Genomic DNA, 12125 nt, shown 5'->3' on the forward strand with positions numbered 1-12125 from the left:
CAATGACTAAATGGTTAATTTTAAGCTGTACAGATAAAGGGTGCTTGATCACAGTAGATTACAGGCTTAAGCGACATCATTTCTAACTTCAAAATTATCCCCTTGCTATTTTGGAGTGAGTAACTCACCTTAATTTGGTTTTCCTTCTGTTTTTCCTCTTCCCTGAGCCATTTTCTCTAAGACCATACCTTTATCAGGAAGAAAATGTGCTGCCCACAACATCTTAGGAAAAGGCTTAAAGGTGCCCTGTGGTGGTTGTACACTGAGAGGACAAAGAAACTGGTGTTAGGTGCAACAGGTGCAGGCAGGAAATGGAGGGTTTAAAACTTACTGTGTTCTGCAAAATAACATCCTGTAGCTGGGAACTTCAAGCATTTTTGACAGCTGGGTATCCATGGAAATAAGTACAAAAAGACTCCAGCTATTTTAAGAACTTAAAATAAAGGATGCCGGAAGGTTATGGATAGATAATACATCTGGGGGAAATCAGTACATTTTTGGACAATTCATATCCTTCAGTTTATATCTTTTGCTCATACTGCCTGTACCAACTTAACTGGACAACAGCAGAGAGGGCAGAGAAATGTGCCTAGTTTGGCAAGAGGGAGTCAGGCTCAGGGATGTCAGAAAAAGTAGCAGCTTATGTTCAGTTCTGCTTTCATGTGGTTCAACACACAGGCAGTAAAACCAATAGATATCACTTCAGAGGCTTTGTGACAGAAATTAAAAATTAAATACAAACAGAAGCACCAGACTTATTTGTTAAATTCAGTTTTCTGATATTCACATCTGCCAAGCTCCCACAGCTGTTGTTATCACTTCTACCATGCCAAGGCACAGCCAGTCTGGCCACAGAGACAAGTACTATGTAGTGTCTCACCACTTGTCCCACTTCTCCATTCTGTGTCTAAGCTGCTCACCTGAGAAGACTCTTATCCAGAGAAGCTTCAGAAAGCTCTTTACAGAGCCTTCTTTTGAATACTGTCCACTTGCACAAAGCCTGGTGGCATTTGCCACCATTCCATCAGACTGTCTTTGGAACCCCAAGTGGGTAGGCAATCCATTTTTAGCATAGGAATAGGAATGTATTTTTTTCCTGCTGGAGACTTGGAAGAGAGCTGCTTTTCTTCCCCAGCAACATGCCTTTCTAAAGGACAGGCCAAATTAAGTACCTGGATGGATTTTTATGCCTTAACAAGTCCAGTATTTTTAAAATCTGTTTGTCTGCAAATCTGTGCACAATTTAAGCAGCACTCTCAATTAGGAGAATATTTACACAGTAAGATATATTTGTTCTATATACAGCTTTTAGCTTCTAAGTCTTGGGGAATATATTTTATTTTTTACAGTTTAGGGAGTCAGGGATAAAACAAAAAAAATCTGAGCTTGTCTCATTGTTGAGAAGATAAATTTTTTTTATAGAAAGCTCATCTCATTTCCATCTCCACACACAGAACACAGCCCAGAATTACTGAGAGCTGATCTAACTCTCTGTATTGGACAGAAAGCTCACCTGCTCCAGGGAGGTTTGACTCAATGGCCACACAAGTTCTTCTCCAACCTGGAAAAGTGAAATGTTCCTCAGGGCTAGCAAAATACCACAGCTACTGAATTATGGTGATTACACAGAGAGGGTTCTTGTGAATAAAGCAAGAGGAGTGTAAGCTCACAGTCTCTCTTGCTGATATGTAAGTTGTAAAGCCAGGTGCTTCAGTAATGATGCCTTGAAACTCCAACCTGCATGGCAAAAAATCATCTTTTCTTGAAAGGTTTCTACCTACAGGTTGTCCTCTTCCACCCATTCTCACAAGCCTGTGCTTGACCCATTCTCCTCCAATAAAATTACTGTACCTTTTCTACAATCACACAATTAGTAACTGTACCTGGTAACAAGTCCTGGAGTTTTCAAAGCAGCTATACCCACAAAAAGTCTGTGCAGACAGATGGATGAATTGTCAGTTGTCCCTGTCGTGCCTTCCCTGCTCTCCTTGGTGCTTTTGGTGTTTTCTCTGGGCAGGGACTATTCTCACTGAGCAAGCTGGTGTAACAGCCACCTAAAGCTGAATCATGTGACAGGCAGTTCTGAATTTTCACTAAAGAATGACCAGAAAGGTGACTATTTTATTATTTTTTAAGTAATCAACATGGAAACAATAACAGTGATTAAGTCACACCAGGCTTAGTCTAATAGTAACCACAGCATTAATACTTAACACGAATATAACAGAAATTACAAGTATGTTAACATTATTCATTCTCAGTCAATGAACAAAAGTGTACAGTAAGGTCAGCATTAGTCTATTAAGAATGCTCCAAAACCAGCTGGCCAGTGTCCTCCAAAGCAGAGTGCTTGCTGCCAGGCAGGCTGGGGTGCTGCTATTTGCCCCTGCAGGCAGAGTTTTACTCCTGGGCTCCCATGGGCCCTTCCTCTTCCCCTGTTTCTGCCTGTGGTTCTGGTGTTTCCCTCTGTTTGCTGGGCTACCAAAGAAGGGCCTGCTTGAAGGAAAAGAAGTTGCAGTGCTATGGACTGGCCCTCACTTGCTGTGTCCCTTGGGTGGTGAAGGGATGCAGGCCCAAGCTCCAGGCAAGGCTGGCTCCACTGAGGGTGTGTGACCTGCATGAGTATCTGCTATTCAGACTCTTTCCCCACCCTCCCTGACCTCCTTGCTCCATGGACAGGACATGCTTTTGGAGCTGTACCGCTTTAAAGATGCTTTCTTTTACATATCATTCTTTAATAGGAATCCTGTAACACAAAACAGAAATCTTGCTTTTGCAGGAAGGGTTTTTTTTCCAATGTACCCTTTCCATCTCCTAGTCCTTGTACCGTACCATCCTCTTTTCCAAAACATTTACTAATGCATGTACTTGGCCACCCACCTTTACAAGGAAGTGCCAAAGTGACACTCAAAAGAATAACTTGCATTTGGTATTGTAGTCCTGGCCCCTCTTGGTCTGAGCAACATAGGATAAGCTTCTCAGCTAGAACATTTTCATAATCACAGGGAGGGCTGTACCCTCAAAAATAAAATTCCTCAGTCTTTTTTCAAACCAGACTAGAGGACATCAGTGTGAACAAAGCAGTAGTCTCCATTGTTCTTCCCATCAGGATTCCTTCTAGAGTACCACCAGCTGCTGTGCTGTGTTCACTGTAGAGACAAGAGAAGACATGAGCTTGTGTATTGTCAATTCTACAAGTTTTGATGGAGATGGAAAAAGAAGAAATCCCACGGCCTGCTCAAGTAGGCTTTTTCTCCCAAATGCACTTACTCTTATGTTCTGTTGAAAAAAACCCAAAAAGCAACACAAAACTAAATCAAACCACAGCAAATAAACCCACCAGCCCAGGAAAGTATATGTCTGATTATTTCTGTAGAGGGTTCAGTAATGGTTTTGGACACACTGACCTAAGTTGCTAAGTGTTTACCACTAACTACTAACTACTTTTAACCATCTGTTTATTACTTACAGCAAAGCCCATTGCACAATACTACAGATTTGTGCTGTCTGGCCAGGATCAGCCACTTTCAGGGAACAGCACAGTATGCCCAAAACAAGACATAGCAACATACTGACTTATTTGCATTCCTCTTGTGGACCACCAGGCTTAAACAGTCCAGAAGGTAAAAACTCCTGCAAAGCTAAGACCATAGTTTCACAGCATGCCATCCTCTGCAGCAATACTGCTTTAGGGTATTCCCTGGCACCCCTTGCTCTGCAAGCCCTGTAGGTTTGTGGGTTGGATAGGAGCCATGGAGGGAGGACTGAGCCAATATGACTCCAGTCACAGTGCCATCTCCCACCCCATTCATTCCCCCGAGTAACACACCGGTGTGGTTGTCCTGCTGACTGGACCCTCCTCCATCCGGTGCTTCCCAGAGTGCGGCAGCTCTGAACTGTCCCGATAATCGCGGCCCTTGGAGTTCTGCATGTCCAGCACTGCCCGGCTCTTGGAGGGAAGGGGTGGCTTGTTCTGCTGTCCCTGGATGCCCAGGCTGACTTCAGCCCTTGATGGCTTCACAAGTTTTTTGAGCGGTGCTGAGCTTTCCAATGGTGTTGTCATCTTTGGTTTGCCTTGACTCTTTTCCCCTGTATTCTTTTCTTCCAATTGGCAGGATGAAGTGTAGGACCGGAATCGCTGTGTGGGCACCAGGAAAGGTGGTGATGGCTGTTTGCCAGAGGTCTTGCTGCACTCAGGCTCCTGTGGCTTTGTGAGATGACAGCTCTGCTCAGGCAGTGGCGGCTGCTCTTTCCGCAAGGCTTTGGGATATTCCTGCTCTTTCTTGGGAGCCACCTTGCCCTTGGAGCTCATGGAGCCATACAGTGGGTTCTCAAACATCTCTGGCCTTTGCTGCCCCTCCTCCTGCAACACAGGCTCTGCTGTGGATTTCCCCACGTCAGGTGGCCTACAGTCATGGAAGCAGGGTGAAAAGGAGACTTGTGAATAGCAGGCAAGAGAGTCACTGACTGATTTAGAGAGGACATGAATAGTAAATGAATGTGAACAAATTAAACTGACTGCCTGAAGGGGCAACAGGAAAACAATTAAACTTGGGGAGAGAGAACAAAAGTGTATTTAACAGAGAGAACAGAAGTGAGTTTTACTTTGTTTAATCATTAGTAACATGACAGCAAAGAACAGATATGCATAGCATTTTGTAAACTCCCTGCTAGGTTGCAGTCCTGTCAAAGTGATGTTTGGCTTCTTTTTAAACACAGATAAACTACCAAGCCAAACTGTGCCAGGTCTTTTGATGACTCTGCAACACACACAAATCTGAATTTGAATATTAATCTTCAGATCTTGCAGAGAGGATGGAAATTGTAGTCTAGATGTTAAAAATAAGAGCTCACATCATACTGTGGCATTTTACAACTAGGTCAATCTCCTCTTGCTACCAGTGCAGCACGGTATTGCTAAGGAAGGGATAAATTTCCTTAATGCTCCCAAATGCACAGTGTCAGAGTAATAGCTCTGCAGGGTGAGACAATCCATGTGCATTCTCAGTAGAGCCCTTTGAGCTGCAGCTCAGTCTGAAATGACAGCACAGCGTACAGTGGAACATAGCAAGTGGTATGGTTATGGGTCAGTTGACCTGATTTGGCCAGGCTTTCACCTGCAAAGTACTTAAAAAATCGGCCACAGTATCACTGAGTGGAATAGAGGTGAGTAGCACATGTTCTTTGGGTGTCTTCAAACGAGCTGTGTTCCGTGTCTCAAGCTCTTCTCTGGCAGTCAGCGCATTCCAGAGCGGAGAGCTGAGCCATGATGGAGTACTGCTGGGTACAGAACAGGCTCCAGCAGTGCTGGCAGCTCTGACTACTGTGAATTTTGACTTCCAGAGTGCCATACCCATTTACCAGGGGGCTCCAACCCAGCTCAGAGAGCAGCTATCTCTTGGCTGTGAAGAGGTCTCTAACAAGGACACAGATTGCACACATGCACTAGGGTGAAGTAGCCTTGTCACCTCACTAAGCTGGGAAGGGATGGGATATTTTCAGTTGCCAGATGGAAATTCTGCATCAAGGCTTGTGATGGAGGCATTACATGGAGTCTAGCTTCTGCAGCAGCTGGACACTTGTATCATGCCAATAGAAATTCAGTGAAAGTATTTCACATATAACTCATGAAGGACCTCTCCCCTTCCTATCCAGGGGAAGGATCTATGCCCCACTCCCCCTTTTTCTTCTTTGTTATTACAGTCAACTTTGTAAACTTCTCCTTCTCTTCTTTTGGTAGAGAATTAAACCTATATATCAGGTTGAGACAACATGTTGTTCAGATGGGAGAAGACTCCAAGGAGTCTTCACTGCAGCCTTCCAGTGCCTAAAGAGGACTGACACAAAGGAGGGAGAGTGCAGATAGTGATAGGACAAGGGGGAAGTTTTAAAATAGAAGAGGAGAGATTTAGGTTAGATGTTAGGAAGAAGGGTGCTGAGGCCCTGGCACAGGGAAGCTGTGGCTACCCCATCCCTGGAAGCATCCAAGGCAGGTTGCATGGGGCTTGAAGCACTCTGGGATAGTGGAAGCTGTCCCTACGCATGACAGGGGGTGGAATGAGATAAGCTTTAAGGTCCATTCCAATCTAAACCATTCTATGATTCTGAGATTCCATTATTTAATTGTAAGTTTAACTCATTATCTTTGGCTTTCCTTTCACAAGTCTGAGGAACTGCTACACTAGTTTTCTTTGAGTATGCAATGTCTGTACTTGTGACCTTCACTTATCTTTCTCATTCTAGAGATAAAATATGTAAAGAATATGCTAGACCTTGAATTCTCTAAACAGATAATGAACCAGTGACTGTGCAGAATGACAGGAGAGAGGAGCCAAGCCTCAATGCAAAACTCAAACACTCACTGGTACTCTTGACTCCAATTACAAATGCTTCTGTTTGCTGTAGGCTGGAGGGATGGTTTTGGAGATAGAGGTGACAAGGAGGGTGATGTGGAGGCTGAGTGACTCTGCCCCGTTAGGGAGGTGTTCTCTTTGGACTGCTGCTCATAGTTCCAGAGGGAAGGTGCCTGCTCTGATGAAGGTTTCTGCTTAAGCTGGCAGGTTGCAGAAGGCTGCTGAGAGAAGGGAGCCATGCCCAGGTAGTTGGGGTTGCTGATGTCTGTGGGGGTGGACCTGCTCAAGAGAAGAAATATTGTTAGGGAGGCAAATGCACAAATATGTTTGGGGTTTTTTGTCTCTCTGCAATCTACAAAGGAGTTAGTACCCACTGATTGCTTAGATTCAATACTACCTGACTTTTTTTTTCTCTTTTTTTTTTTTTTTTTTTTTTGGTCACTGTTGCTTCAGAATCAGGGAAAAAGTGGGAGTCCTGTTAGTGCCTCACTCCCCTTGGTCACTGGAGAGGAAGCAGCTGGGTCAAGACAACCTCCCCCACCCCCAAAATAGTTCCGGTAGCTGTAGCAGATGCTTCATTTTCCAGGCTGCAGAGAGCACCCAGCTTCTGCAACCACATATAGGTTTCTGGGCCCAGCCAGAAGCTGCCTGCAAGGACAAAAGTGAAAAAAGGTGAAAGGACAGCCTTACTCAGACTCATGCTATGACTCCTGGAAAGGAAAAGCCAGGCAGTTTGAGCATAGCTTCCCACTCCAAGCTGTCAGAGGTAAGGTGGCAAGGTTACCGTAAAATATCCTCCTTTCCCTGGCTGTCTGGAGAAGTGACAGCACTCCCCCAGTAGCGAGCGATGGCTGCTGCCTCTCTGGCCATCAGATGAGTAGATTTTGACTTTCTGTTGGAAATAAAAGGGCCTTTTATAAGAGGATTCAGGGACCAACTCTGGCTAATGCACTCTCAGCTTTTGAAGTTTTGGGCACAGGAGCATTGACCAGTCCTGACCAGAGAGCCACAAAGCAGCTTCCCAGTGCTCAGCACACCTGTTGATGCTGCTCCCACAGCAAGCCCCACTTTGCATTTATGGCACAAACCATTTTCCTGGAACTCACTTACCCACTTGCCCTTTACCTGTTAGCTGGATCCCAGTCTTTGTTAGGCTCTAAACTGCTGATGTTCTTTGGTTTCTGACCAATGATTTCATCACTTTCAATCTTGACAAAATCTGAAGGAAGGAAGGGCACACATATCTCCAGAGTCTGTCTGCTCAAGTTTTCTGTGTTCCTATGTTCATTAAGGCATCTCTTTTTGTCCAGTTTAAAACTGTCTATCAGAGTGATGGACAGTTTTAAACTGTTGTTGCTGTTATGTTTTCACCTACCCACTAATACATGTCATGTCTTGTTGACAGAGGAAGAAATGTGTCTTGAAATACAAAGGTCATGACCCACCAAACAGCCACATACAGTCATTTTACTATGGAGGATAACTGTAAATATCATGAATAATTGTAAATGGCTGCTTCTGTACTCTGAATGAGAGCAACAGATAGTGAGGTGAAAAAAGCAAAGTTTGTGATTTTCTAGCTAAGAAACTGCTCATTGAGAGCCTGACATACTCTTTGCTCCCCAGGATGACTGGAGCAGGGAGAGCTTGGCATGGAGTGTGCCATGTCCCCAGTGGAAGTAAGGGATCCCCATTCAATAAAACCAAGTGCAGGTGACAGACAGGGGGCTCTCTCAGTCTGCTGAATTTACTTGAATGATGAAAAACCCCACGGAATCCAATTGTTCTGTCTTCCTGAAAGAGTACAAGAATGCTCCTGAGAGATAACCATACTCGCACCTCCTTGCACTCAGCATCAAAAGCATTCTCTGTGACTACAGGCACTGCAGAGATAATTTTCAATTCCCTGACAGCTATTAGAAATCATTTGAGGTGAGCATTCTCTCACGTGAGCATTGCAGAAATGATGATGTTCCTTACCATACAGTTTCTCTCTCTGTTTTCCTTGTGACGTTTGTAACTTTATTTCACCTTGGAAGATCCCTGTTTTCTCTCCATGGTGTGTGAGCACAGTATGGATAGGAGCTAAGGATTCTGTTGCTTCTATTCGCAAGGCAATGCAGCCTTCCCCTAAAAATCAACAGGGAGACAATGAGGCTGAGACTGAGAAACAAAGCACTGAAATGTTTTGTGTCATCTACTACCAATGCACTGACAGGTATGTAATTACTGGAGAGAATCTGCTTTGGATCACAGTAAGGAGTATATGATCTCCTGAGAAATTAGGGGCATTTATTTCACATTTCATGTGTGTGTGAAGGATTTGGGCATCGAAGTTACCTGTGCTAACTTCAGGGTTCTGAGCTTCCACTCCTGGTAAGGAAAACATGAGCCTATGGCTCCTATTGCTGTTAATGGGATTTAGACAAAGAGCATTCTGTGGACAGGACTTCATTCTCTGGCTGGTGACAATCTGGGAGCCACAAGCACAGCCAAATACTTTTCTGTAGCCAGGAGAAATACCTCAAGTAAGTGCAAATGAAACAGGATTTCTATGTTCTGATTAAATGCATTTAAACATGATGACTCCTAATTTAGTTCCTGTAAAGGACTTTCTTTTTAAACCATGCTTTTTCAGAGCTGATAAAGCTCACACAGGTTGTTGCTTTGAGTTCATATTCCTTTAATCATAATTACTTCACAAAATATTGCCCACAGTGAATGTATATTTCTGTGTATGTTGAGTTCTAAATCATAGATGTTCCATCAATAGGAGTTACTTCTAGTCTCTCCCACTCTCAGTAGTTTGGAAGAATCTAAGTAGATTTTGACTCATCCAGAACTTTAGAGCTAAGCACTTACCATAAGATTCATCACTGTCTGACGACTTAATGCTGATCAGGATATGTTGATCCAGTAGGTATTCTGGGTCTGAAATAATTGGAGTCAGCTGCAAAGACAAGTTAAGGTGGGTCAATACAACACATGGTTGACAGGAGCACACTTCTCCCTGGGACTCAGTCCCAAATGAGAAACCCTCATTGGTTTATCCAGCAGGATTTATCATGTCACCTCCAGGATCAGCCTCTGAAAATATCTGGATATCTGTGGTAGAAGGCTGCACTCTTTGAGTCCCAGCACAGTAAATGGAATGCTGCAAATCTGACACTCATGGGATGAGCTGCAGTTTTCTCCTGTAGTCCAGGACTGAAAACTGCCTGAGGAGGAAAGCATCTGGACTGTGATTACAGTCTGCTCCCAAAAATCTGCCTGGCTGTTATTGCAATCACTTACTGTAGAGCCTTTCCCCAGTTTCTCAGTGTAAGGCACTCTTTCCAAAGTCAGCACTTCTGGGTTATTTAGAAGGGTATTGACATGCACATTTGCTCCAAATCCAGGAGCTCCTGTAGTTCAATTCCCACCATGCCAAGAAATGAAGAACAGCTCTGATCTTAAGGACAGGACTTGTGTCTGACACTGACACTCGGAATACGACTTCTGGACATTGATGTTCTTTTTAACACAGGTAAAAAATACTAAATCAACTTTTATAAAATATACCAAATTTTATCTTACCAGGCAAAGAAACTCCAGGGCAGAGTTACTCTTTAAGATGTTTTATTTTCCATTTAAAACTAAAAAAAAAAAGGTTCTGCTCAAACCAGCAGTATGTTCTCTTAAAAGGTGAGAAAAAAGTCATGGTCCTGAATGGCATAATCACATCAGCAAAATTCTTCACAGACATGTAAGTACACTGACATGAAAGTCCTTTCCTGCTTACAACACACTCTGTTTAGCCTAAGCCCATTTTGCATTCTTACAGTCCCTTTAAGTGTAAACAGGACCACAACAATGTTCCTAAAAGTAGTATTTATGAAAGTAAAAGACCTAACATTGCTTATGGGATGAAAGTGGGAGCTTCTCTTCCATACAAATATGGAGGTATTGTCCCAGTTTACCTTTGGAAGTGCCTCGACGAACTTTACCACAAGCTCCCCTTCATTTCCATCCTCATTTTCTCCTTCCTGGCTCTTTACAAAGCCTGCAAAGGGACAAGAAAGGAGTTTACCAGGAGAGAGACAGCAAGAACTGAGCTACAAATCCTCTTCACTATGTCTCCAAAAAGCCTACAATTATTTTCCTACTTGGACGCAAATTTTAAAACTATTAAGAAGCTTAAAGTCTGCGCTTTGGATGAATTTTTACACAGTAAATTTGCAAATGGTTTTGCTAGAGCATTGTTAAATGGTTTCATTTTGCAGTTAAACTCGGCAATGAGGAGATCAGTGCATACATGGACTGGAGGATAAGAACATGACAGCTCTTCCTACGCCACTCAAGATAGCACACTTTTGAAATTCTAATTTAAGATTTGTAATACACTGTTTCCATAGAAATTTATGCAAATTTTGATACAGCCAAAAAATAATCTTTTATGGAACTGTCTTTGACACAGCGCTCTGACATGCGATAATGTGATGAAGCATCCACCAAAGGCTTGCTGTCCCACTTACAAGAGCAGTTCTGTGATGGGAGATTGCTTTAAAAAACCCACAGCAAGGGCTCGTAGGCTTGTGTTACATAAACAGCCGAGACTCAGCCCCACAGCATGGGCACAGGCAGTGAAATCTGTGGTGCTGCAGGGTACACAGGCCCACTTACAAAGTCACATCACTAGCATTCATTTCCCTTTTAGTTGATCATCTGACTTATTTTTTGTTAAACCAGGTTAATTCAATTATTTAAAATTATTTTTGCTAGGATAATGCAGATGCTTCATTTTGAAATCACCTGATCATTTGTAGCAGGCATAATTAGAAATTTGATCAATCATGTCTTTACTATGTAGGCATTTTCTGTGTGATAAGCAAGATTTAGATGTTTCCCATCAAGAAAGGAATTATCAGACTGACAAACAAGGTGGAAAAACTGTTGGAAGGCTACATGTCTAAGCATGGATTACAGCTACCTTGGCTGTGGGGTTTGGAGTGTATTGCTGATAGTATAGAATGTCTTGCAAACTACAGCAAATCTTTAGGACATCCCTTTTTTTTTTTTTTTTTTTTTTTTTTTTTTTTTTGCATTGGAACAAATGATCCACGTAGCTATTTTTTTAGATCAAAGAAAGAAGAAGGAGGAATCCAAACATGCAGAAAACTTTGACAGAAACCATAAAGATAGGCAAACCCATACTTTCTAAGCAGCTGGAATGAAACTCAATGTAGAACTTGGTCTGGGACTTGGTCTTCAGAGTAGCGTAGCAGTGCAGGAACTCTATCTCCCCTTGGGAATCTGTGTATTTGGAGTCTAGGAAAGAGGAAGGGAAATAATGTCACTTTCAGTAGCAGATAAAGAGAGGGCATTTTTGAGTGAACTCTTAAAGAATTGGCTTTTTCTCTCAGCGTATACAAAGCAATGCATTCTGTATCCAAGGTGAAGATGGCACACATGCACCCAACCTGACTGACCGTTCTTGGAAACAAACTGTGAGGTGACTCCCACTTCAAAGGTGGCAAACACAGGACTGTGGTCACTTGTCATGATATCAGTGGTGCAGCCTGCCAGGAGAAAGGGAAGACAGTTACTGCCCTGCTCCAGGGAGATCACTGCCAAAGAAATATTTTCAGTAATTTTCCTGAAAACGTAAGTCTCTCTGGTAACTGTCTCTAGTCAAGTGTTTCTCTACAGAAACTCCTGTCAGTACACATGAATACAACTCTTCTGTCAGAATACAGAAAGATTTGGTTAAGGGACACCATTTTACTGTACTGT

The 12125-nt window shown here is 43.0% G+C and overlaps 1 protein-coding gene across 1 annotated transcript in view; it reads right to left on the minus strand.

The window, feature by feature from the left end:
* Positions 1-2101: 2101 nt before the first annotated feature.
* INPP5D (inositol polyphosphate-5-phosphatase D) overlaps positions 2102-12125 on the minus strand; it is a 49843-nt gene continuing 39819 nt past the window's right edge. The window contains 10 exon segments of the mRNA XM_030227256.2: positions 2102-3149; positions 3830-4406; positions 6363-6632; positions 7138-7245; positions 7479-7572; positions 8334-8483; positions 9216-9303; positions 10313-10395; positions 11547-11660; positions 11822-11911. Coding sequence (XP_030083116.2) covers positions 3147-3149; positions 3830-4406; positions 6363-6632; positions 7138-7245; positions 7479-7572; positions 8334-8483; positions 9216-9303; positions 10313-10395; positions 11547-11660; positions 11822-11911 — 1577 coding nt within the window. The 3' untranslated portion in view covers positions 2102-3146.

Source organism: Serinus canaria, chromosome 9 (genome assembly GCF_022539315.1).
Source record: "Serinus canaria isolate serCan28SL12 chromosome 9, serCan2020, whole genome shotgun sequence".
In the NCBI taxonomy this organism is placed as follows: domain Eukaryota; kingdom Metazoa; phylum Chordata; class Aves; order Passeriformes; family Fringillidae; genus Serinus; species Serinus canaria.